The sequence below is a fragment of the Anguilla rostrata genome, chromosome 6 (genome assembly GCF_018555375.3).
Source record: "Anguilla rostrata isolate EN2019 chromosome 6, ASM1855537v3, whole genome shotgun sequence".
In the NCBI taxonomy this organism is placed as follows: Eukaryota; Metazoa; Chordata; class Actinopteri; order Anguilliformes; family Anguillidae; genus Anguilla; species Anguilla rostrata.
The window spans coordinates 1564828-1592323 of record NC_057938.1 but is presented as its reverse complement, the minus strand read 5'-3'; the positions used below and the strand labels follow the sequence as shown (position 1 = coordinate 1592323).

Below are 27496 nucleotides of genomic sequence, written 5' to 3'. Positions count from 1 at the left end.
TTACATTACATTACATTCATTTAGCAGACGCTTTTATCCAAAGCGACGTACAAAAAGTGCATTTTCATGATCGTAGACAACTGCTGAACACGGGTTCAGTAAGGTACAATTACTTATTTTGTAAAGCTATTTCTAGCCGAGAACAAAGAACACTATCCTGGTCTAACATCTGCAAAGCCAAACTAGGCAGAAGAATAAGCTAGAGTATTAGGACAAATACAATTTACCAAGAAGTGCAGGGATGGGGCAACATGTAACAAGTGACAGGAAAAAGGTTTTTTTTTTTTTTTTAATATATATATATATATACACAGCGTGGTGATGGTTATTCTAGGTATAGTCTGAAGAGATGAGTCTTCAGGCCACGGCGGAAGATGGATAGTGAGGGGGAGGTTCGGAGAGGGACGGGGAGTTCGTTCCACCACTGGGGAGCTAGGGTGGAGAAGCTCTGTGATCCCTTTGGGCGGGTGGGAGGGGTTGCAAGACGCCCTGCTGCCGCAGAGCGAAGTGGTCGAGCAGGCACATAGAATTGAGTCATGTCCTGCAAGTAGATGGGGGCTGTCCTGTTGGCGGCAGTGTAGGCAAGGGTCAGGGCTTTGAATCGGATCCTGGCAGCGACCGGTAGCCAGTGAAGTGATCGCAGCAGAGGAGTGACGTGGGAGAAGCTGGCAGGTTTGCAAGGAGAGAGTTGCAGTAATCAAGGCGAGAGGTCACCGTAGCCTGGACGAGCAGCTGGGTGGAGTGCGTCGTCAGGTATGGTCGAATCCTCCTGATGTTGTATAGGAGGAATCTGCAGGACCGTGATGTTGCCTTGATGTGCTCCTTGAGGTCCAGCTGGTCATCCAGAACCACCCCCAGGCTCTTTGCAGAGTGAGAGGCAGTCACTGTGGTGCCATCAACCGTGATTGAGAGTTCACGAAGCAAGGAGGTCTTGTACGGGAAGAAGAGCAGCTCAGTTTTGTTGAGGTTGAGCTTCAGATGGTGGCTGGCCATCCAAGTGGAGATGTCAGCCAGGCAGGAAGAGATCTTATCATTGATCTGTGTGGCCGAGGGGGGAAAGAAAAGAAGAGTTGTGTGTCATCTGCATAACAATGATAGGAAAAACCATGTGAATTAATGACTGAACCAAGAGATCTGGTGTATAAGGAGAACAGCAGAGGACCCAGTACAGATCCCTGCGGCACTCCCGTGACAAGTGGATGAGAGGCAGAGGCAGACCCCTTCCAGGTGACCTGGTAGGTCCTATCTGCAAGATAGGAAGAGAACCAAGACAGGGCAGTCCCGGTAATTCCCATCCCAGCCAAGGTGGAGAGGAGTATTTTATGGTTGACCGTGTCAAAAGCTGCAGACAGGTCAAGAAGGATCAGGACAGAGGAGAGGCGTGAGGCTCTTGCAGTGGCAAGTGCCTCCGTCACAGCTAGTAGTGCAGTCTCTGTTGAGTGCCCGGATCGGAAGCCAGACTGGTGAGGGTCTAGCAGGTTGTTCTGATGGAGAAAAGAGGTTAATTGTTTAAGAATTGCTCGTTCGAGGGTTTTGGACAGAAAGGGTAGAAGGGATACGGGTCGATAATTTGTTACATCGGAGGGGTCTAAGGTGGGTTTTTTGAGTAGTGGGGTAACACAAGCCGTCTTAAAAACAGAGGGAACATGACCAGAGAGAGAGAGGAATTAACAATGGAAGACAGATAGGGAAGGAGCTCGCTGGAGATAGATTGGAGAACTTTAGATGGGATGGGGTCAAGTGGACAGGTGGTTGCGCGATGAGAGGTGATGAGTTGTAATACATCGGAGTCCTCCAGCATTTCAAAGGAGGTCAGTGTGGCTGTGGGGTTGTCCTGGGGGTTGGGGGCTCACTGAATGGGTGAAGGACTTCCGGATTGTAGCCACCTTTCCTTCAAAGGCGGCCAGAAAGTCATCTGCGGAGAGGGAAGAGGGAGGTGGGGGTGGAGGAGGAATGAGGAGGGAAGAGAAGGTGGAGAATAGTTTACGTGGATTAGAGACACATGCGCTGATCTTGGATTGGAAAAAGAGGCTTTTGCAGACGTGAGGGCAGATGTAAAAGTCGCCAGCAGGGTATGGTATGCGGTCAGGTCATCAGAGGATCGGGATTTTCTCCACTTTCTCTCTGCAGCCCGCAGTGATGTTCTGCTGGAGCGTAGTGACTCGGTCAGCCATGGGCAGGGTGGTGAGGAGCGTGCTGGTTTGGAGACAAGAGGACAAAGTGAGTCGAGGGACTGAGAGAGGCAGGAGTTGAGGGTGGAGGTGGCAAGGTCAACTGGCAGGTTAGAGAAAGACGCAGGAGGGGGAAGTGTAGACAGAGCAGTGGAGACGAGGGAGGATTGTGACAGAGTAGGGAGATTTCTCCTGAAAGTTACTGTGGGTGAGCTATTGGATGAATTGAGAGGGAGTGAATAGGAGAGGGAGAAAGAAAGAAAGAAGTGGTCCGAGACATGGAGGGGAGTCACTGCAAGTTGGGGAATGGAGCAGCCTCTGGTGAATACAAGGTCTAGTTGGTTACCAGCCTTGTGTGTGGGGGGGGGAGGACAGGGATAGGGCGAAAGACTGGAGGAGTGAGGCAACCCTGGACAGTTGGGAGGTTTCTGGTGGGAGGTTGAAGTCTCCCAGTAGAATAGCAGGAGTGCCATCCTCAGGGAGAGAGCTCAGGAGAGTGTCCAGCTCGTCCAGAAATGAGCCGAGTGCACCTGGAGGGCGGTACAGAACAATAACGTGAAATGTAGAGGGATGAGTTACAGTAATCGCGTGAAATTCAAAGGAGGAGAAAGTAGGGTTAGGACTGGGGAGGACACAGAACTTCCAGGACAAGGAAATGAGTAGACCGGTACCCCCGCCTCGGCCAGAGGCCCTGGGGGTGTGCGAGAAGGAGTATCCCGCAGACAGTGCAGCTGGGGTGGCGGTGTTATCGGGAGTGATCCAGGTTTCCGTGAGAGCCAGGAAGTCAAGAGACTTCGTCTTGGCAAAGGCAGTAATGAAGTCAGCTTTCTGGACGGCTGACTGGCAGTTCCATAATCCACCTGTGACAGTGAATTCCTGAGGTGTGGATAAGGGTGGGTAGATCAAGTTGGTTAAATTACGCCTGCGGTGAACAGACCATTTGGGGCGAGGCAGCGCGCACAAGGGAATGGGGTTTATGAACATGATAAACTGACGACGAGGCTGCCTATGGCTCCAGCCTCCACTGGAGCTATAAATTTGTTCCCTGGGGTAATGAATTTTGTTCTTTAATACACCCTGTAATGAGATGAATAACAATAAACACAACTTTAACAATCTTTTCACTTTAATTAAGTGACTGTAGTTAAAATGATAGCTACAGTCATGGCACAGATTATGGACAGACTGTATTTATAAACAGATTTTGACAATTAATGCAGTATTTTGCAACAAGTTCACTTTTTGACATAATAAATGTTGAGTGTAATGAATGTAATATTAACATAGAACAAAAATGAAGAAATGATCAGCATTCATGTAAAACAAATTATCATTACACTATCCTTTTTGTATGATTTAATGTCTGCATAATTGAGCATTATAATTGTTCTTAGTTGTAAATTTTATAACCAGCTCAAACACATATTTTGTTGTCCAGTATTTTTCTACATAAAATTATTACATTCATTTTACATTTATATTACAGGCATCTTATCCAGAGCGACGTACAACAAAGTGCATAACCGTACCCAGGGACAAGTGTGTTGAAATCCCTAGAGGGAAGTACAGTTCCAAGTGAAGGGAACAACCGTGTAGTTTAACTTGGACCCTGTAGGTTAATCTGTTGAACACAAACAAAAGCAACAACAAAGCAAGCTATGCAAATAATACAGGCAATAATAAAACAAGGAGGCATTCATGTAGTGAAATCTATCATTTTGGCTTTTATACTTTCTGCTCTTGTGCTGTCTATGTAGGTAGTGAAGTTTACTGTCAGTCTGTGGTCTCAGTAAAGTGTGAACTCTGTCTTGTCTTATCAGGAGAAACTCAGGACTGCACTGGCTCCACTGCAGAAGAAGATAAAAGCCTTTAATGCAGTGAAACTAGTCTGTGACCAAACAGCAGAGCACATTGAGGTACTGTACTGAAGCCTTTAAATCACAGTGCTGAAAATGCAGTGCTGGATTGTGCTGAAATGGTGAATAATGTTTATTCCAGAGCCAGGCCCAGCACACAGAGAGACAGATAAAGATGGAGTTTGAGAAACTTCAGCAGTTCCTGAAAGATGAAGAGGCAGCCAGGATCGCTGCACTGAGGGAGGAAGATCAGCAGAAGAGTCAGATGATGAAGAAGAAGATTGAGAAGATGACAGAAGAGATATGATCCCTTTCAGAACTAATCAGAGCCATAGAACAGGAGCTGGAGCTGAAGACATCTCATTCCTACAGGTAAGACGTGTCATAATCACACATAAAACATGTTTATCAAGATACTCAAATAGGAATATATTACACTGATACAGTTTTTATAGTCTGAGTATTGGTTATAGTAATAAAAATTAGTTCTTATCCACTTAGTTCAGAGGTACAAAGACGTGAAGAAACATGCTCCTCCAGCCTTTCTCTCTTTGCAATCTTTTAATCCCCTCTTCCTTTCTCTGTTCATTTTTAATGTGAGGCGTAGTTCACTAGTACTGTAGAATTTCACCAATCATGAGTAAAATGGGACCAGATGGAAAAAATGTTACATTCAAACCTAAATGAGTTATCATATGAATTTATAAAATGATTATACGTATATTATGTTGATCATAATGATTAACATCATAAAAATTATTAACATAATTATAATGATCATATAGATTACAGGTAATCAGTGATAGAATATAAATCCCCCCCCCCTCCCTCCTGTGTGTGTGTGTCCCTCAGTGGGGTCAGGCTGCTTCATATCTGGCAGCCAGTGGGGCTGTGTGGCAGAATGCTGGGAGGGATGGAGCCATTATCTTATAGAATTAGGATCTAATGTTGCTGCGGATAATCTTTATGGTAATGAAGCCACGCCCACAGCACAAGTGACTCCTGAATATTATTGCAGAGCCCAGTGCATACTGGTGGATCCAGAGAAGGTCTCAGGAGCGCTGATTGATGTGGCCAAGCACCTGGGCAATCTGAAATACAGTGTGTGGGAGAAGATGCTGGGGACTGTTCAATACAGTGAGTACTGGGGGCAGGGAGCTCCACATTGTCACTGTACAGGGGGAATCTTCAGCATCCTTTCCACAAGCTGATAAAGCCAGTCAGAGTCATATTGGTCCTGTTTGTGTAAGGGCCCTGTGTAAGCAGTAAATTTGAAAATAATATGGCAAAGACTTAGTTAGACTTAGATGTGCAGAGCCAAATAAGCATGTCGTGGCAAGGTTATTCCCAGTGAGAAATTGCAAAAAGGCTTAATATTTCCAGGTGCAGTGTTTAGTACACACTCAGGAAGGTCCAGCTGATGGGCAGTAATGTTAACAGGAGAAGACCAGGAAGATCAGGAGGCAGTAGACAAATATCTTGTGGTCTCTATCAAAAGAAACCGTTCTTGTCGCAATGTTTACTTGTCCCCACACATCTAAGCCTAACTCCTTCTTCTTTGCCATATTGCTTGAAATGTTGGTGCATATTTTACATGCACTAATATGGCAAAGAATGAGTTAGGTTTAGATATGCGGAGCTTACTGGCACTACAGGGTAAGAGTATTAGGCTCTCCCACCCCTCCACCTGCTTCGCAATGTTCAGCAGAGTAAATTCTCCCCTTAGAATAACCAGCATGATGAGGTTTATCCATATAAGAAATAGGATTTATTTCTGCAGAAAGAGTTCGGTACCTACACACAACAAGATGGATAAGGCCGAACTGAAGAAAGCAGGGGCAATCCCTGCTTTCATAAGCAAACGGTATTTTAACAATAACATACATAATTCTGTGTCTACTTGGTATGTGGTTAATATATAATCATAAAGTAAGATTTAACAAAGTTAATGATTGGCTATGTCTAGTCATATAGCATGAATCCTGAATAAGCACACGGTGACCACTTAGTCTTAAACAAGTCAGAAATAATAGTTTAGTCTTTAATCTATCAGTTACGATCAGGGTCCTGGGCAGCATGGTGTCATAGTTGGTTCCTCCTTGGCAGGACAGCAGGGAGAGGATAAGGAGGAAGGCCAAGCTCACCTGTTTGAACTTCTAGAAATGCATAAGCGACATAGAGAAAGAAGAGACACACACACACACGCACACACACAGACAAACGTACATGAAATATTTCTCACTAGCTGTTCAAAATAAGTATTGTATCTTATTGAACCTGTGTTTTGTAGTTGCCCATGAGCATGAAATGCACTTTTTGTATGTCGCTTTGGATAAAAGCGTCTGCCAAATAAATGTAATGTAACGTAATCTAATGTTCTAACTTATTCTTGTCCTTGGGAGGTTTGGTGCCTGGAGACGGAGGGGCCCTGCTGCAAGGCCTGGGAATTTAGTGTTGCACAGACTTCTAGTTATGCTAGAGAGAACTCTCCTCCCTTCAGCAAACTGAATGGACAGACTGCCAATAATTAATTTAATTGTAGTTATAGTCAAAGGAGGCTATTTCGAAGAAAGTCTTAGTTTATTTCTAAGAGTCTAAGATTATTTTTAAGTCAACTTTTTGAGTTATTGTAGGTAGAAATTGAAAAAAAAACTACTTTGGTTTGTTATTCATTAAATGTGCATATATTAAATGCATTATTTGCTACCAAGTTAAAAAAACTACAGGTGGCCTAATACTTTTGGCCTGTACAGTGGCTATAATGATTCTGTATAATGGTTTTGTGAAACTCAGTTTATATTATTAGGAGCCCATTTTGTCTGACGGTTTCTCTGTGCAGATCAGTGCTGACGTCTCATTCTCTGTCCCTTCAGCTTCTGTGACTCTGGACCCAAACACAGCACATCCCCTCCTCTCACTGTCTGAGGATCTGACCAGCGTGAGACGCAGTCGTGAGAGACAGCAGGTTCCTGGTAATCCAGAGAGATTTGATTGGGGGCTGTGTGTTCTGGGCTCTGAGGGATTCATCTCAGGGAGACACTGCTGGGATGTAGAAGTGAGGAATGAAGGTTACTGGGCGGTGGGTGTGGCTAAAGAGTCCATCAGCAGGAAAGGGTTTGTGGGTCTGTGGCCAGCAGCAGGAGTGTGGGGTTTACAGCTGCTTAGTGGGGAATACGCAGCCCTGACCTTCCCACCTACAGCCCTCACTGTGCAGAGGAAACCCCAGAGGGTCAGAGTGCAGCTGGACTGGGACAGGGGGGAGGTGTCATTCTCTGACCCCAGTACCAACACTCCTCTCTACACTTTTAAACACTCCTTCACTGAGAGAGTGTTTCCATTCTTCTGGCCTGGTTCTCTGTGGATCTCTCCACTGAAGGTATCTGTAAGAGTGGAATAGTGATGTGGTTTGTGTGCAAGGATCAGGTGAACAGACTGCTTCTTTCACTTTGACAAGATTAATGAGTATATTTGCAGATAATATCTTTTACAATATTTTATTGAATCATTTACAAAATATAGATCCATTTCTGCAGCAGTTCATGATGAATGTAACTTTGAAATCTCATGATGTTGGAGTAAAAATCAGGTTTAAAAAACTGCATTCCATCACATCTGAACAGCATTAATTAAAATATTTGCCGGTCAAACAGCATCAACAAAATATTGTTTTATTTGAAACGTTCTGTAGTGTTTCCATGAGAAGTGTCTAATTTCTTTTCACATAACTTCCCAATGTTACCACTGAGTAATAACTGTGCTATATGGTGGTAGTGTAAGTATGTGGGTTTGTGTGTAATCAGTTGAGGTAATAATAAATAATAAATCCACCAGTGGAATCACTCCAGAGTGCTGCTCTTTTTCTGACCCGTCACCAGTGTGTCTCCCAGGTGTGTGATGGGGTAAGTCTCCTCCTCTAGGGCAGTATGAACACAGACAGAGGTAAACACGTCCCTCATATGCTGGGTTTGGGTTCAGTTCAAACTCACATGAGCTGATCTGATATACTGATTAGCTAACTACGCTGCAAGTGCTATGAGCTCTGAGAGTGAGTTTGTAATTTTCACCTGAGCCTGATAAAACTGGACCAGTACCCGAGGGTTTGGGTCGGTTCGGGTCCTAATTCTGCCTCTTTCTATTGGGCTGGGTGGGGTTTTGCTCTTTGTAGCTGGGCCTTTATATTTTGAGCACAGAGCGCTGTGTGAGCTGGATGGCAGTTGTAGGCCAGCGAGTCTAAGCTGAGCTCTCTGAGTGACAAAATGGACGCCTCAGAGCTGGGGTGAAAGAAGTTATAGTCAGGGGAGAATGAAGTGAGGCAGCAGCCATCGAATGGAGAATCCCAGGTCTGGACAAACTTTTACACGGTTTTTAATCGAGCTGCAGACGAAAGCGTGGGGTTCGTAAAATGTGAATTCTCTGATGCCCTGCTTAAATATGGGAGCCGTGAAACAGGAGCATCAGCGTTATGACAGTATAATGCACAAGCCTGCCGCTGTGCACCATCAACTGATCTGATCCAGACATCAATCACACCTTTTCTGAACAGAACTTCAGCGATACCCCAAACCACGGCGTGTCTACTGCATTGATGCACTTATTAAAAGTCAGGGTCAAACCAGGTTCAGCTTCCAAAATGCTGCAATACGCGGGCTCAGGTCAGACTCAGGCTGAATAGAATGTGGGTGCATGTAGCGTCAGGCTGAAGTTTTTGGGCCCGTTTCAAGCTCTTGTCTGAGAGTGAGGGAAATGTCTGTGGTCACACTCACTCTGTCCACAAGAGGGTGACTGAAGCTGTGCTGAGGTGTTGGGTGAAGCCCTGGCTCTACCAGGTGTGTGGAGTGAGAGAGCACTGGGGCTCCTGTCTCACCTGCTACTCTCAGCAGTGGGGCTGTTTGTTGTTTTGTGTGATTTTGTGGCTTGCTTGTGGCTAGAGGTTCAATTATAGAACTAGAAAGGGTACAATTCTTTGAGGAATTGCGTGGGCTTGCTTGCTTCAAATTCCAACTGGCACTGTCCTCAAGCCTCCATGCATTTCAATGAGGGCGCATAGCCCAGAAGAAGCACGTCCAGACCCATGGCGCACCGTAGCGTTACAGATACAGCCGGGGATCAGCAAGTGGCGATTATGTTCCAGATTAGTCATATCCTAAAAGTGTCATGAGTAAATCTTGGCTAACTATATGGCATGTCCTCACCTCTGTAACGTTATTTGTTGTCCTCCGTTTGTCCATACATTTGTATCGGTGGTAGTAGCTGTGTGTAATTAGCTCCTACTCAAGCGTGCAGGATAGCATTCGTACACGGGTTGTAGCTGTGTGTCCGTAGATCCTACTCATGTGTGCAGGATAGTGTGCGTACGTGCTGACTAGGTTAACTAAAGTAGGCAAAACGCTAACCTGTAGGCGTTAGCTAAAGTAACATTAGGCGATAAAGCTGTGCTTAAAAATCTTGTGCCGTTGGAAGTGCGTACTACTAAACTTCCATGAGTCAGTGAGTGACCACCTGCGCATGCGTCCTACTAAAGCATTCCACTAAACGTCCATGACTGACCCTCTATGGAGTGACCACAAAAAAAGTTGAATATTTCAAAAAGTTTATAATATTTCACAAATCTGTAGACAAGCAACAATGTGTGGAACTAGCCGGTCATTTTGGTGTATAAAGTTTGAATGTAGTGCAAAAACGGTAGGACCAGTTAGAGCTAGAAAAATTGGGCAGAAAGTGCAGATAATAATAAGAAATATGAAAGATAGCAAGAGTGGGCTTGCCGGAAGAAAACCCACTATTAATATCACATGTTAGTGTGAGTGTGTATGTGTATGTGTGTGTGTGTACTCTGTCCTTCAGACTGTGACCGGTTTGTGAAACCCATTGACTACCAGAGGAGCATTACCTCACCACAGTACCCTGAGTACAGAGGAGAGATTGAGGCTGCGTCCGAATAGTCAAGAAAATTATGTCTTTTCCTGACCACTTTTCCTTGACCTCGATGGAAAACCTCTTGAGGTTAAGGACAGATGTGAAGGAGAATTCAAAAGGACTTAGGAAAAGACAACCGCGGTGCTAAGAGAATCCAACTGCACTTACACTAAGCTACGTAATTATGCGACGGCTGATGTTATTGACGTGGGTCTGCCATGGTAAAACTACAATGTTCCGAAGATGGACTACTAAAAGCGCATCTCAGATACTTCGCCCCGTGCGTTCTTACCGTGCTGTTTCATGCAGGCTGTATAAACGTGGACAACCCAGTGAAAAATATTACTTCATTACCGAGGTTGGAATTGAATTAAAAAAGGAATATAGGCTACCAGTCACAAACGAAATGGTTGTCACATTGAGAATGGTTGCTCATGCTCACCCTCCTGTCAACTCATATTTATCGACATGAATCCCAATCAGTATGATTGTATGAAAATAATTCATTAAATTTAATGCAAGATAGGGATTACATGTAGTTAGGCCTACAAATCTACTACTGTACATATCATCATTCTTAAGTTTCAAACATTTTGAATTAAAAACATCATCTGCCTAAAAACGTCTCATATCCCTTTTTCTTGAAAGACAGACTTCTGTGTTATGGTTAATATGCTGATTATGATCTGATCTGATCTGAAGCCTATGCATATAATAGCTTAGGAACCACCACACAACTCTGTCATGTTGATCGTTTGTTTTCGAATGGTGCTTCGCTTTAAATGTTGCTGCCGTAAGGAATTGTGGGACGGCATTATCTCCTTTTCTTCGTAAAGGACAGTCCAGTGTGCCCTATGCTAAAGGAGATAAGATAGGAAGCATTGAAGCACCTTTCCTTAGCATTTAGAGAATTCGAACAGCTCTTATCATGGCTGCCACTTAGATACTTCCGGGTCATTTCACTCAGTTAGGAACCTTCCTGAGCAAAAAAGACTATTCGGACGCAGCCTGAGTCTCAGAGCACTGCAGGGTGATCAGAGCTTTTCACTGCTTACCTGCATCATGGACCAGCACTGTATGGTTACTGATGGTACACATTACAGAAAGAAAACAGCTCAAATTCATCTGGGTCTGGAAATGCTGTTAGCCAGGTGCTGTAGCTCATTGACTCAGAGAAGTCTGATTCCACCCCTGTGGTCACTCTTCTGTTTGAATCAGACACTCAGGCAAGCTGTGAAAGGGCCCTGGAAGTGCTGGCCAATCAGCTACACACAGACCTCAGCTGCACAATGCTGCCCCCTGCTGGATCCCCTCACTCTGCAGCTCTGGTGTGTCCAACAGGAAGAGGGAAGCAGTTCTCACAAGCTGATTGCAGCACTTTGAGTGTGGATAGAAAAAATGGGTTCATTATGCAGCTATTTTAATAATCCGGGTGGGGCAACTCTCAAACTGAACTGACGGAGAAACAACAGCCAGAGTTCAGTGTCGGGGAGAATTCCTGTTCACTGTAGCCTGTGTGTAAATGTCAACCCTAACCCTAACCCAAAGTAACCTTTTATTTGGCAGAGCAGAGAACCAAATCATTAAAAAATAGATTTAAAAAAAAAAAAAGATTATTTTAGAGAGACTTTACACTTTATTTCAAACATTTCATGAATTCGAACAGTGGATTGTAGTCTGGATTCAGGATTGCACTTGGCTGTGCAGATAAAACTGTTTACCTCCCTACGTTAAGATCAATGACAAAGAGGAAACATCAAGTAAACAGAAAATTGTGGAGTGGGGGAGGGGAGGGAAACCTGGAAATAACCAATGCCAGGTGAGGTCACGCTGTGATTTTTTAATCTGCAGAGAAAACCTGTTTTGCCTGTAGTTCATACCTACCTGCTGTTTTCTGTAAATCCCTCCCCTGGATCTGGGTGTAACTCTCTATTAAGATTTTTAGTTCTATTAGTTGGCATAAGATGTGCTCTAGCTCTGAGACAGAATGGCGTCTGGATCTTCTCCCCTGGAAGAGGAGCTCTCCTGTCCTGTGTGCACTGAAATCTTCAGGGATCCTGTTGTCCTGAGTTGCAGTCACAGCTTCTGTAAGGCCTGTCTGCAGAAGTACTGGGCACAGAAGGGATCTCGGGAGTGCCCAGTGTGCAGGAGAAGATCTTCTAAGGCTAATCCTCCCTGTAACCTGTCTCTGAGGAATACCTGTGAGGTGTTCTTAAAGGAGAGAAGTCAGAGAGCTAAAGCAGGATCTGAAGTGCTCTGCAGTCTGCACGGACAGAAACTCACACTCTTCTGTTTAGTGGATCAAATACCCGTCTGCCTTGTCTGCCAAACTTCAGAAAAACATGAAAACCACAAAATGCGACCAGTTCAGGAGGCTTCAGAAGAGTATAAGGTAATTCTCAAATAAAAGAATTTACATTTTACCTTATTTTTTATGGCTTGTAAGATTTTCAGTTTACACATAGTATCAAACTGTGTATGCTTTATTATTTTCTTTGGTAAATTCATTGGGATTAAAAAATGTGATTTAATTAAAGCTCTGCATATAGTGACCTTAGTTCTCAGGCCTGACTGCAGTTTGAACTTGTAACTATGTATCACATGACTAACAGAGAGGGTGGGGCAAAACTGGCATCAGACATCAGTCAATAGAGGAACTCTTTTTTCACTGGGAGGGCACTGTTTTTTTACATGGGTCTGGATGGCAATGTTATATTTGAAGTTCTGTTGAGCCTGTGTTGTACATTTTATCCAGAACAACTGACCCCCCCAATCCAAAAAGGCACTGGGGAGAAGGAATATCGCATCACAGTCAATTTGGACCAACATATTTCTGTACCAGTGACGCATACAGAAGTTGAACACAATAAAGTGGAGAATATAAGATAACCACTGTATCTCTCCATGGTGGGAGTAAATAACACACTATCAACACCAGTTTGGCATAATTATTGCAGCCCCCTCACTGTGTAAAGCCTCCACTGCAACACGATTGGCTGGTACCGTGTATTGAAGTCACCTGACCTGCCATTGGTGTCATTCTTTCTTCGTCTCCTCCGTGACGTACTCATCAAGTTTCCTGCGGTTGATACGTCTCCTTCTGCTGGAGTGTGGGGGTTTGTGGGTAATGATAGCTGTGTACCACAGCTCAGTAAACACAGCATCACAGCTCAGCTTACCCACACATTTTGTTTTACTGCATTAATCAGGTCCATTTTCTCAGCCTGTGGCAGTTGGTCCGGTTTGTTCAGAAGCAGTGATACCTTGTGCTCAGTATTTCCAGTGAACACAAAGCCAGTCTCCTTTCCCTGCTGAAGAAGCCCAGCTGTCTGCACTTTCTCTCCTGACCAGTAGGCCTGAGTGCTGCTGGCCTGAGGCTGCTGGCCTGAGTGCTGCTGGCCTGAGGCTGCTGGCCTGGGGCTGCTGGCCTGAGTGCTGCTGGCCTGGGGCTGCTGGCCTGGGGCTGCTGGCCTGGGGCTGCTGGCCTGAGGCAGCACTGCTCAGTTCTCCCCACAGTTTTTAGGCTCACTGAGACTGCAGCCAGGTGATCAGTCCAGTACTGATCAGTCCAGTACTGATCCACTAGGCCTCTCAGACCATCACCTTTATAGTGAGTGGACATAATTGGCCTTCAGAAAAAATTATGCCACAGGCATTGAAGAAATCAGCAACTGTGTGTTCAGCTGACAGGGTGTGAATGACCACAAGGTGCAGCTGGTGGTTGAAGCAGTGAACATGAGAAACTTCTCTGCCAAGCCTGTCCTACAGTGGCCTTTGGACACCTCCATGCTTTCCTGGCATGAGGGAAGCGCCATGGTAACAGTGACTCAATATTGTTGAAGGGAGAAGCTTTTCTCACTTCCTGTAAGGAAGTGTCTGCTTCCTCAGCTTCAGCAGTGGCCATGGTGAGAAGATGTCACCCGCTTACTGTCCTCCAAAATAAAATGAGCCACAATAGAAATATTCGCACATTCTGTGAAATCACAGGTCTCATCGGCTTTGAATGTGAGCCACTGTGAGGCTATTTCACTCAAAATTACACCTGTTACTACATTTCCCACTGCTTCTATGTTTTCATTTAGTACATCATGACTTGTGTAGGTTGACTTGTGAGATGCTGATTTTATGACTTCGGTCAACTGTAGGTCCTTTCAGATCATGTACTCAACTTAGAGGAAAGGTCCACTCCCCCAGTCTAACATGCTATCAGATGCATCCAGTCTAGCTAACAAAGGTAACTGGTTTGTTACCAGGACTATCAAAATATCAATTATGGATACCATGTAATATTTATTTCTAGAAGGCTGCTCTGTGTTAATCAATTTCTGGACATTTCTGTGTCTGTCTCAGAGCGTTTCTCTTGTTCCCTCCGAACGGCCGCGCATGTCAGATGCTCTTTAGAGCTTGCATGTTTATGAAAGCCTTTGTTATATTCAACAGCATGCTTCCAGCTGCAATGTCCCTTCATTTTAAAGGTTTAATCAGCATTTACACACAATTTGAATTTCCCACAAGGGAAACAGAAACTGCATCTGCTTTTACTGTGTATTTCAGTCAGTCTCTTCTGTCATATCAGTCACTTACAAAAGAGGATTTTTCCCACTAAAAAAGAGGCTTAGATACTTGTCCTCTTTCACCTGGTCAGGCTTTTCTCTATTAAAATCCTCTGGTGGAGTTTGCAGTGGAGGGTCTGGTCCAAATGTAGTGCTGCTGGAACCTGATGTGCTCCTGCTAGCTAGTGAAGCTGGAGGGGAGCTGATGTCATTAGCTGAATTAGCTTGATCGAGTAGCATAGCAAGACCAGCAGTGTCACTGACTTCATTTGAGGTTGTAGATGCAGACGCTGTAGCTTTGGCACGTATCGGTGGTTCTGAGTGTGAATGAGTAGATCCAGTAAATTCTGAACTCTGTCCTGTTGTGGATGGGGCAGGTAGAGCTTCGAGATATTTTCTAACATTCATTTTGTAAAGTAAACACTGCCAACGCTCCAATTAACCCTTAAACTGACAAGGCCTGTAAAATCTGAGTAGGGAAGAGGGTTACCAGTTCAGGATTTCATGTATTTTTAACTAGTTTTGAATGCATGTTTTTATGCATTTTTAACCGAATGATTTCATGCATATTTACAGAATGATGATTAATTGTCCATTAAGTATTGTTCAGTGCCTTTTAAAAAAAATAATTTTCATTCCTGGATTAATTCTTATTTTTAATTGTTTATGGTTGTTCTTATACTGCACTGTGGTCCCTGGGCTAATGTATTTTCTTCTTTTTCTTACACCCATCTGTAATGAGATGAATAAAAATAAACAAAACAATTTTTTCATTTTAATTATGTCGCTGATCTTAAAATAATAGCTACAGCCCTGGCACAGGTTATGGATAAACTGCATTTATAAACAGCTTTTGACAATGATTGCAGCATTTTGCAACTACTTCTCTTTTTGGTATAATAAATATTGTCTTTAATAAATGTAACATCAACACAGAACAAAAATGAAGAAATGATTACTGTTTGTGTAAAAAAAATAATCATTACATTTTCCTGTATGTATTACTTAATGCTTTCATAATTGAGCATTATAATGTATTTTACCTGAAAATTTTATCACCAGCTCCAACACATATTTTATTGTCCAGTGTTGTTCTACATAACATGATCACACCCATTCAGTGAAACCCATAGTTTTTGGCTTGTATGCTTTATGCCCTTGTGCTGTCTCTGTAGGTGGTGAAGTTTACTGTCAGTCTGTTTCCTCAGTAAAGTGTGAACTCTGTCATTTCTTTCCAGAAGAAACTCAGGTCTGCACTGACTCCACTGCAGAAGAAGCTAAAAGCCTTTAATGCAGTGAAACTAGTCTGTGATCAAACAGCACAGCACATCGAGGTACTGTACTGAAGCCTTTAAATCACAGTGTTGAAAATGCAGCGCTGGATTGTGCTGAAATGATGGTGAATAATGTTTATTCCAGAGCCAGGCCCAGCACACAGAGAGACAGATAAAGATAGAGTTTGAGAAACTTCAGCAGTTCCTGAAAGATGAAGAGGCAGCTGAGATTGCTGCACTGAGGGAGGAAGAGGAGCGGAAGAGTCAGATGATGAAGGAGAAGATTGAGAAGATGACCAAAGAGATATCATCTCTTTCAGAACAAATCAGAGCCATAGAACAGGAGCTGGGGGCTGAAGACGTCTCATTCCTGCAGGTAAGTCATGTGTCATAATCACACATAAATCATGTTTTTCAATACTCAAATGAGAATATATTACATTGATACAGTTTTTATAGTCTGAGTATTGGTTATAGTATTAAAAATCAACTCTTATTCACTTATTTCAGAGCTACAAAGATTTGGAGAAACGGTATGTAAACTCCAGCCTTTCTCTCTATTTAATTTCATCTTTTAATCTCCTCTTCCTTTCTCTCTTCAGTTTAAATGTGAGTGGTAGTTTACAAGTACTGCAGCATTTCATCAATGATGTGTAAAATAGGACCAGATGGAAACAAAAAAAGAATGCCCAAATGAGTTATCAGATCAAATTACACAATGATTACATTTATATTGTTAATTATAATGATTAACATATTATAAGTAATTTAACATCATTATAATCATGATACAGATGATAGGTAATCAATGATAGAATACAAATAGCCTCCCTCCTGTGAGTGTGTCCCTCAGTGGGGTCGGGCTGCTTCATATCTGGCAGCCAGTGGGGCTGTGTGGCAGAACGCTGGGAGGGATGGAGCCATTTTCTTATAGAATGAAGATCTGATGCTGCTGCTGATAATCTTCTATGGTAATGAAGCCACGCCCACAGCACAAGTGACTCCTGAATATTATTGCAGAGCCCAGTGCACACTGGCGGATCCAGAGAAGGTCTCAGGAGCGCTGATTGATGTGACCAAGCACCTGGGCAATCTGAAGGACAGAGTGTGCGAGAAGATGCTGGGGACTGTTCAATACAGTGAGTACTGGGGGCAGGGAGCTCCACATTGTCACTGTACAGGGGGAATCTTCAGCATCCTTTCCACAAGCTGATAAAGCCAGTCAGAGTCATATTAGTCCTGTCTGTGTAAGAGCCCTAGAGTGAAGGAACTCAGTGATGCTCACAATAAAATTCTGCTTTAGAGTGATACTGTATTCAAGGAGATTATATTATTGGGTACTTCTCTGTCTCTCCTTTATACACATACTGTATATCTGAGGCTATAATGGTTGTTTTTGTGTAACCCAGTTTATATCATTAGGAGCCCATTGTGTCTGACGGTTTTTTTGTGCAGATCAGTGCTGACGTCTCATTCTCTGACCCCAGTAACAACACTCCTCTCTACACTTTTAAACACTCCTTCACTGAGAGAGTGTTTCCACTCTTCTGTCCTGGCTCTCTACGGATCCGTCCACTAGGGAATGATACACGAGCTCATGACTCAATACAGTACACGATACAGTTCACAACATGATACACTAACAATATTTTTAACAATAAATTTTGAGTGTATTATGTCATCATTTATCCTATTTTACATGTGAATACTCAAAGTGATATTATTTATTTTGGAAATTCCTGTATGTAGTTACATGCTGTGTAGTAGTTTATAATTGGAATATGCTTAAATATGTGTATTATACTGTAGCTCATCAATAAAAGTCTAGTAAAGGTCCATAAAGGGCAATGATAATCTGAAATGGGTTTCAGACGCTAACTGTGTAGCATGAAGTTGTAGTTCTGATATTAGAAGTTTCTGGGGTTTTCTGTCAGTGTGAAAATGGCAGTACCATACACGTCAGCCTCCTACACTGTGTATTTTATAATTATTTAAATACTCTGTTTTTTTCTACAGGGTTAGCTGATCTGAGGATTGTCCTGTTGGGAAAGACAGGAGTGGGGAAGAGCAGCACAGGCAACACCATTCTGGGAGAGAACAAGTTCAAGACTTCGTGTCGTACAGAATCTGTTACATCTACATGTGAGGCTAAAACAGCGACTGTTTATGGGAGGAAAATCACTGTGGTTGACACACCAGGGTATCTTTCTACTGAGTTCTCTGATGAAGAACTAAAACCTAAAATAGCCAGGTGCATCATAGAGTGCTCCCCTGGACCTCACGCCTTTGTTATAGTGCTGTCTGTGAGGAGACCGACATGGGAGGAGATGAAAGCGGTGGAGGACATTCTGAAAACGTTTGGGAAGGGGGCTCTGAAGTACGCTGTTGTCCTGTTTACCAACGGATACCAGCTTGACGACGACATGACCATCCAGCAGTTTGTGGATGAAAATGAGCGTCTGAAAACACTTGTCCAAAAGTGTGGAAACCGGTTTCATGTCATCGATAACAAATACTGGAAGAGTCCCACTGAAGGCCATGATGATGAGAGAAGCAACGCCGCTCAAATCAAAAAGCTGCTGAACACGATTGATCAGATGGTGGAACAGAGTGGAGGGAAGTGCTTCACCTACGAGATGCTCCAAGCTGCGGAACAAGCTAGAAGGGAAGAACAAAGGAAAAAGGAAGAACAAAGGAAAAAGGAAGAACAAAGCACAACCTGTACCTGTAGCTGAGGTAGCAAAGATGGGGATGGGACTGGGGGCCTGCGTGCGTATGATACCGGGGGGGTAATTGGAGCAGAAGCAGGGGCAAATGTGGCAAATGTAGCACAGAGTAAGAGAGAAGCCTCAGAGACCCTCTGGTGGATCTCAGATTGCTGAGGAATCCACCTCCCGGGGGAACTGTGAAGGGGGGGTCATAGCCTTGGGAACAACCGAGATGCTGTCGAAACTTTGGTCGACAGCTCGCCCCCCTTTCCGCGATCTCCCCCGAAGTTAAGATCCCCTCCTGCGGTCGAATGACCCCTCGCCTCAGCTCGCCGTTTCGCCTGCGCGTGTGTGTCACACTCACAGTCCTCCAGGAACTCATTAGGATCGACGAAGATGAAGGTCGCACACTGGAGCCGCATGCCGTAGCTTTCCTGTCCTCTCGGCCGGCAGGAGCAGGCCCAGCCACGACAGGCCCAGTCCCTGATAATGCTGCAAATCTGAGTCTGTCCGCAGCAAAGTAAGATTCACTGGTGAATACAATGCCAGAATAAAAATTTAAAATAAAAATAACACTGTCTAAACAAATACATATAAAAACCCCACAATCTGAGAAATTTACAAAAGTTAAAATAAAAAAATGTACCTCATTGTGTTACAGACCAAAGGCACAAATGAGGCTAACTACTGCAAAAATAGATTAATGAATAAATGTATTAATTAGAATTATTAATTGTATTACAAAGAAAATTCTAAATTAAAAAAACCTGTAAAATAAAAACATTATTCAGGATGTGGAGGAAAAAATGATTAATTTTGAAACAGTGCCTGTAAGATAATTCTGGTAATTATTTGTGTCAATGACCTCTTGCATTTTTATTTGTTTGTTAATAATCACACTTGTATACAAGAAAAAATCTTGTATATCTTTTAACCTTCCAAATTCCCAATGACTTTCTACTCACTCAAATAAATATTTAGGCCTAATATTCACGATTTATGCATTTTAAAGTAATTTTAATGTAAGCCAAAACAATAAACTTATAAATGTGATGCATATATATCAATCAAACACAAATGAAACAAATAAATAGATTTCCGCAATTATAATAAATAAATCCAATGTGTTTTAAATACATCAATAATAGTAGAATACATAATAATCACATAATTGTTTCATAATCTAGAATTAGCCATATATAAACCATCCTCATATTTTTAAACTGATTGAATCTAGTTTGAGAATTAGCAGATCTATATTCATTGTAATTACTCAGAATAAATAAAATAAAACCTCTTCAATATCTGCTATTTAAATATAACCAAGTTGATGTGCTTTCTTAATTCCATTGAATGCCTGGAATCGTTTTTCTGAGTGCATATTGTACATGATCTTTTTATTCATCTGTCATGGAGGAAACTCCTATTTTTGTGCATCGTAGTGAATGTACTTATGCTTATTATTCACAAAGATCCTGTTATATTTAATCCTACATACTGCATAATACATTTTTAAACACAAGAGTTCAGTCATCCTCTCACAACCACTGAATGGGAGTGTAGCACAGTGGGTAAGGAACTGGGCTTGTAACCGAAAGGTTGCAGGTTCAATTCCCGCATAGGACACTGCCGTTGTACCCTTGAGCAAGGTACTTAACCGAAATTGCTTTAGTATAAATGGATACAGTGTAAAATGCTATGTAAAAGTTGTGTAAGTCGCTCTGGATAAGAGCGTCTGCTAAATGCCTGTAAAGTTATGTAATGAATAACTCATAATGCAGCAAGTGAGCATAAGCTGCAATAGAAGCAAACGTAATCATTTCTGCAAACTCCTTTAAATAATGTAAATACTTGTAAATACAAATGACAAATTCATGTTCGGGGAAGAAATTGCTTTACTGAATTTCTGTGTCCGGGCTGCGGTCTTTCAGTGAGTGAGATGCACGAAGTCCTGTCTAATTCTGAAGACTGCATAGACAGCACCTTTCCTGTCTTCTGCAGCAAACTGCTAGCATAACTTTTTTTAAAACTGATTTGTCTTTTTTCTTATAGCTGAACAATGAAACGGATGAACATAAAAATATCGTTTTCAAATTGAGCTGTATGTTCTGTAAATATATGCAAATACATGTTTTATAACTGCCGAGATTTGTGTTAAATAGAACTTATTGAAGTACAATAAAAGCAATTTGACTGTTCTCCAGTGGTTTCCAAAATATGCACAATACCTCAAACACTGCAAGAAGGTTATGGTGCATTAATTTATATTTGAACATTACAGATTGTTAAAGGTAAGAATCATATGCATATTGGCAGTCATCACTGTTTAAAAGAATGAAGTGTTCTCACATGTTATTGTCATAACTTGCTGAAATAGGTGCTCATCCTGAAAAAAAATGTTTTTTTGTTCATTTTTGGACAATATTGTTTTTTTAGAATTGACATCTGTCATCATTTGACTCTGATCCTTTGTCCGGGATATGCAATAAAGGCAAACAGTACCAAGAACCCTCTAGAAACAAATATAATGAGCCGAAGTGCATTTAATTCAGAATTCCTTGCTCACCCTCGGAATTACCTCTTCCGGCTGTTATTTGAACAGCCTGGGATGCTGGGGAATTCTTCAGGAACGCGTGCAGCATCGTTCTTACCCCAGGCCTAGTGTCAGTGAAAAGGAGCTTATTTTGTTTATTTATTTAGGGGCGACACAGCTCAGGAGGTAAGAGCATTTGTCTGGCAGTCAGAGGGTTGCCGGTTCGATCCCCCGCCCTGGGCGTGTCGAAGTGTCCCTGAGCAGGACACCTAGCCCCAAATTTCTCCCAATGAGCTGATTGGTACCTTGCATGGCAGCCTTTCATCGTTGGTGTGTGAGTGTGTGTGTGAATGGATGAACGAGAGGCATCAATTGTAAAGCGCTTTGGGTAAAAGCGCTATATAAATGCAGTCCATTTACCACCTGTATATGAGCGAGAGAGAGTTGACACTGTACTTCATGTAATTTGGAAAGCTTTGGCAACACATACACTGAAATATGTCATGCCAATAAAGCAGTTTGAATTAAATTGAGAGGGGAGAGAGACGGAGAAGAGTACAGAAGATGAGAGATTGCTGACTGGTGGGGAGAGAACACGCACCTGGGCTGTGTTAACTAATCAGCCCAGGTGCCTGACTGGTGGAGAGAGCACACGCACCTGGGCTGTGTTAGCTAATCAGCCCAGGTGCCTGACTGGTGGAGAGAGCACACGCACCTGGGCTGTGTTCACTAATCAGCCCAGGTGCCTGACTGGTGGAGAGAGCACACGCACCTGGGCTGTGTTAGCTAATCAGCCCAGGTGCCTGACTGGTGGGGAGAGCACACGCACCTGGGCTGTGTTAGCTAATCAGCCCAGGTGCCTGACTGGTGGAGAGAGCACACGCACCTGGGCTGTGTTAGCTAATCAGCCCAGGCACTTACAGGTGTGTTCTTCTTCACGGTACAGGGCTGCGACCGGGAGCTCACACCGAGAGAGCAAGTTTTTCAGTTTTGCTTTTCTGCACACTAAAAGGAAAAAGAAAGTTTCTGGTCGATACTACACCTACTCCCCATTGGTTCAGTTCATATTTCTTTTGAATAAATGGCCAAATGCTCAGCCAATCACAACCAACCAAACATGAGCCAGGAGCAGGAGAGTGTTAAACCGCACACCTGCAAAAATAAGAAGTGAAAATGGAAGACGTCAGGGCCGTTTCTATTCATTGTGGGCGAACAGGAGGCAGCTGAAGTCAGGGTTACTGAAAGCTCACCCTGATGTCGCAGGTACAGGGACACACCACCCTACGCAGATGGGGTCTTACCCGGGGGCCGATTTCGACTGGAACGGCCCCGTTCCTCTTCACACAACAAGGCGCGGTTTCCACGGCATCCGATGTGTTCACAAACCACTCGTTTGTTACATTTTTAAAAAATGTTTCCTGAAATGCTTTGACCATCCAACACCACAAAAATAAATAATTCTGTGCTTGTTTTGAGATATTTCCAGGCATTTTAAAGGTAGGAATCAACTTTATTTATATTACAACAGCACATAATCAAATTTTCGAATGGTCCCATCTTGACAAATGCGCCATTCAGAGTTTATGGTTGCGATACCCGTCTGCCTTGTCTGTCAGTCTTCAAAAAAACATGAAAACCACAAAATGCGATCAGTTCAGGAGGCTGCAGAAGAGTATAAGGTAATTGTCAGATAACATATTTCACATTTTACCTCATTTTTATTGCATGTAAGAATTTTCAGTTTACACATAGTATCAAGTTGTGTATGCAGTTTGAGCTCCATACTGTGTGTCACATGACTAACGTAGAGAGACAAGAGGGCGGGGCAAAGCCAGCATCAGATGTCAATCAGTGGAGGAACTTTTTTTTTTCCACTAGGAGGGCACTGATTTTTGCTTGGGTCTATATGGCAGTGTTATATTTGAAGTTGTAAAATATCAATTATGGATGCCATGTACTATCAAGGCTGCCCTCGAGGCACATGACCAAATATCTAAATCTTCAAGCCGGTGCTTTAGGAACCCTTCTGAGATGGCACCGTAGTTCTTCACCAACAAAATGGTTTAACATTTAAGTTTATTGAAGATTACATTTTAGCTGTACGTTGTACTTATGCATTTTAGCTTAGGGGACGACAAAGGCTGTTAGGCCCAATGCAAGAAGCCTGGTCCTGTATCAGTCATCACTCAAACAGATTTACATTTATGAACCGCAACTCTGACTGGTGTTGTCCCGCAGGCGACGTGATCGTGAGCGTGAATGAGACGTGCGTGCTGGGTCACACGCACGCCCAGGTGGTGAAGATCTTCCAGTCCATCCGCACTGGATCCACGGTGGACCTGGAGCTGTGCAGGGGTTACCCCTTACCCTTTGACCCCAACGACCCCAACACCAGCCTGATGACCTCGGTGGCCGTCACGGCGCCGCCCGTCGTCGCCCGGCCCGAGCTCGTCGCCGTCCGCGTGGAGAAGGGCGACCAAGGCTTCGGGTTCTCCGTCGCCGCCGGCCCCGCAGGGGGTGGGCAACGGGTCAAGCGGATCTTGGACCACCCCCGCTGCCGGGGCCTGAAGGAGGGGGACGTCCTGGTGGAGGTCAACGGGAGGAACGTGCAGAGCATGACCCACGACCAGGTGGTGGCGCTGCTGAGCCAGTGTGCCAAAGGAAGCGAGGTCACCATGCTGGTGCAGAGAGGGGAGCTCTGAAGTGCTGAACGAGGAAGTGGACGGGTCGCACAGGAAGTGGCTTCGCAAACGCTGGCGCACAGAAGTGAATGCTGATTTGCTGAACAAAGGGTCACAGGAACTGGGTTCACTGTGGTAGTACACAGAGGTGAGCAGCGAACCAGAAACAGGGATAGAATAAGACTGCAGTCTCAACAGAATCTCCAGACACTGTTAATGGCCACTTCTGTCACAGCCCATATAAAGTCTCCATCGATCCTGTGTTTATACAGTAAGCTTTTGCAGACCGTCTGTAGTTTCGTTTTGCTCACCGGTTTTTATTTGAAAACGGTGCATCATTTCTAAATAAATTAAATACCAGCTAACCTTTCGGATTCTGGGTTTGATATCTGCAATGGATTAGGTTTTAGTTTCCATACTAAATAGTACAACTGATTTCTAGACACTTTCAGGAGGCCAATGTCTCCCCAAGACTTTGTCTGTATTCATGTAATTCTGAAAACACTATAATGCCATCCGTTGTGATGTCACGTTGGCAAACTGTGGCGTCTGGTTCTGGCGTTTTCTGTTGTATTTTGCATATGGACTGCCCTGATTATGAAGACTTGCTGTAACAGTAGATTTTCAAACAGATGTGAATGCCTGTAGCCTACCTTAAGTCATCAGGCACTGTAAATTAGCTAACGAATTATTTCAAAGGTGGTGTTCGATTTATTGTGAAAGTATTTAAGACATATTAATACATTTATTTTAAATTAGGAGATTTTAACGCTTCGTAATTTCATATTTTATTGACTTTAAATCTTCACTATCAGTTTGCTAGAATTGTACCCTCAACTGGATGTTTACACAGTACATATCTGCCATCTGGTTTGATGAAATACGGGTGGGTAGGCAGCGTTTCGAAATAAACTCTGCGCCAAACTATAGTGACCAAAACCTTTTCCGGAGCCTCTAAGACGTTTGCGCGATGCCTGTGCCACTGCAGATTCTGCTGCAAAACTGTTCACGTTGATTTGAAATAAGCAGCGTCCGTTTACTAGGGTACAAGGAATAGCAAAAACTGTTTCGACCAACTCAATCGTGCCATCGTGCGAGGAAGGCGTGATTTGTCTTCGATTTAAAGCAGGTATGGACATAGCTTTTTCCACCCCAATGCTGAAATTTACATCGACAAGTGAGCCGCTTTAAGAAGTGGCTTTCTGTGTATTGTTTTTGTAAGCGTTAATATTTTCTTCTTTGTATGATTTGTCTGGGATTTGCTCGGCCAAAGATAAAAAGTACAAGAGGTGTCAACTGTTCAGCGCAGCAGCAAACATTTCAGTCACGTGCTTTCATCAGTGCTAGACCACCTGTTCTAAAGCACAACTTTTGAGTTCAACAAGCTTTGAGTCAGGATATTATAAAGAGGAATGGACTGTGTACGCAAACTCTGGATCTTTGTTTGAATCACGTTTCTAAGGGAGGGCGTGTGCTTGCCATTAGCTGAAGAATAAGATTCCATTTGGATGAACACATCAGAGAGCTGACTGAACCAGTAAGAATCGGGCTCGTGTAAAACTGCTGGCAGATCAGCCAATCAAACCTCAGTGGTAGAATGCTGCCCCCTGCAGGAAGTGCTGTCTCTGATAATCAGCCATACATAACAGGAAGAGGGAAGTACAGTTTCTCACAGATGCAAGCTTTAGTTATATCGGGGGCCTTTTAATACGATTTCAATCTGTATTTTCCAGAAATACAGGATTTTCTGATAACATAGACAGAGAAAAAATACCAAGACGAAGAGAGATTTGAGTCTAATTTTAAAGACAGTCCTTAACTTCAGATTGTTGTGACGGCAGTAAGTGAAAGTGAAACTAAACTACAAATTTAAGATCAGATCAGACTGAGACAGAATGGCGTCTGGATCTTCTCTCCTGGAAGAGGAGCTCTCCTGTCCTGTGTGCACTGAAATCTTCAGGGATCCTGTTGTCCTGAGATGCAGTCACAGCTTCTGTAAGGCCTGTCTGCAGCAGTGCTGGGAACAGAGGGGATCTCGGGAGTGCCCAGTGTGCCGGAGAAGATCTTCTATGGAGGGTCTTTTCCCTAACTTTTCTCTGAGGAATGCCTGTGAGGCGTTCTCAAAGGAGAGAAGTCAGAGAGCTAAAGCAGGATCTGAAGTGCTCTGCAGTCTGCACAGTGAGAAACTCAAGCTCTTTTGTTTGGTGGATCAAATACCCGTCCGTGTTATCTGCCAAACTTCAGAAAAACATGAAAACCACAAAATGCGACCAGTTCAGGAGGCTGCAGAAGAGTATAAGGTAATTGTCAGATAACATATTTCACATTTTACCTCATTTGTATGGCAAGTAAGAATTTTCAGTTTACACATAATATCAAATTGTGTATGCTTTATCTTTTGTAAATTAATTGGGAATAAAAATTATTGGGATTTCAGAAAAGAACTGTATGAAGTGACCTTAGTTCTCAGGCAAGACTGCTGTTTGAGCTCCATACTCTGCGTCACATGACTAACAGAGAGAGACAAGAGGGCGGTGCAAAGCCAGGGTCAGAGGTCAATCAGTGGAGGAACTTTTTTCACTAGGAGGACACTGATTTTTGCATGGGTCTAGATGGCAGTGTTATATTTGAAGTTCTAAAATATCAATTATGGATGCCATTTATTATCTATTTCTAGAAGTTTCCTCTGTGTTTATCAATTTCTGGAAATTTCTGTGTCTGTCTCACAGCGTTTCTCTTGCTCCCTCCGAACGGCCTTGCATGTCAGATGCTCTTTAGAGCTTGCGTGTTTATGAAAGCCTTTGTTATATTCAACAGCATTTTTCCAGCTGCAATGTCCCTTCATTTTAAAGGTTGAATCAGTGTTTGCACACAATTTGAATTTCCCGCAAGGGAAACATAAACTGCATCTGCTTTTACTGTGTATTCCAGTCATCCTCCTGTCCCACCAGCCCCCTTAAAAAAAACATTTATCCCCAAAAATCTGGCTTAGTACTTGTCCTCTTTCCCCCTGGTCGGGTTTTTTTCTCTACTAAAACCCTTTCTGGTGGGTTTGCATTGGAGGTCTGGCCCAAAATTTAGTGCGGGCTGGAACCTGATGTCCCTCCTGCTAGCTAGTGAACTGGGGGGGAAGGCTGATGTCTTAGCTAAATTAGCTGGATCGAGTAGCATAGCAAACCAGCAGTGCCACTGCCCTTTATTTCAGGTTTAGGGGTCCAGACACTGTACTTTGGGGACGTATCGGTGGTTCTGAGTGTGAATGAGTAGATCCGTAAATTTTGAACTCTGTCCCTTTTTTGGATGAGGCAGATAGAGCTTTGAGCCATTTTCTAAAAAGCCCTTTTGTAAAGTAAAAAGCTGCCCAAAGCTCCCAAAATTAAACCCCTTTAAAATGACCAGGCCTGTGAAATCTGAGTAGGGGAGGGGTTCCATTTTTCAGGGTTTCATGTATTTTTAACCACTGAATTTCAATGGGGCGTTTTATGATTAATTGTTAATTAATTATTTTTTTTTGGCTTTAAAAAAAATTCAAATTTTTTGGGTTAATTCCCAAATTTTATTTAATGCACTGGTTCCCTGGGGGGAAAGCATTTTGTTCTTTTTTTCCCCCTTTAATGAGATGAAAAACAAAAAACCAAAATTTAAAAACTTTTTAAATTTTAAATTAAATGACTGTAGTTTAAAAGATAGCTACCGTCCTGGCACAGATTATGGACAGACTGTATTTTAAAAAATATTTTTCAATTAAAAGCAATATTTTGCAACAATTCATTTTTTTCATAAAAAAAGTTGGGGTGTAATACA

At 43.1% G+C, this 27496-nt stretch overlaps 2 protein-coding genes across 3 annotated transcripts in view; both read left to right on the top strand.

The window, feature by feature from the left end:
- Positions 1–11574: 11574 nt before the first annotated feature.
- LOC135257811 (E3 ubiquitin-protein ligase TRIM35-like) overlaps positions 11575–27496 on the top strand; it is a 36244-nt gene continuing 20322 nt past the window's right edge. The window contains exons 1-2 of one of the 2 annotated variants that reach the window (XM_064340962.1): positions 11575–12335; positions 15735–15830. In XM_064340962.1, the coding sequence (XP_064197032.1) occupies positions 11931–12335; positions 15735–15830 (501 nt within the window). In that variant the 5' untranslated portion in view covers positions 11575–11930. Of the gene's footprint in view, positions 12336–15734; positions 15831–24499; positions 25993–27496 lie in introns of those variants that run through there. The other variant, XM_064340961.1, reaches the window with a different exon arrangement.
- LOC135257821 (GTPase IMAP family member 4-like) lies at positions 16488–20857 on the top strand. The gene is made up of 2 exons (XM_064340977.1): positions 16488–16909; positions 17787–20857. Exons 1-2 carry the CDS (start codon positions 16717–16719, stop codon positions 18503–18505), a joined length of 912 nt encoding a protein of 303 aa, XP_064197047.1. The 5' UTR covers positions 16488–16716; the 3' UTR covers positions 18506–20857.

Excerpts from the sequence above, each read along its gene's own strand:
- LOC135257821 (XM_064340977.1), top strand. The coding sequence starts at position 16,717 with ATGCTGCTGCTGATAATCTTCTATGGTAATGAAGCCACGCCCACAGCA. Across the intron at positions 16,910-17,786 it reads GCTGGGGACTGTTCAATACA|GGTTAGCTGATCTGAGGATT; the intron begins GTGAGTACTGGG and ends TTTTTTCTACAG.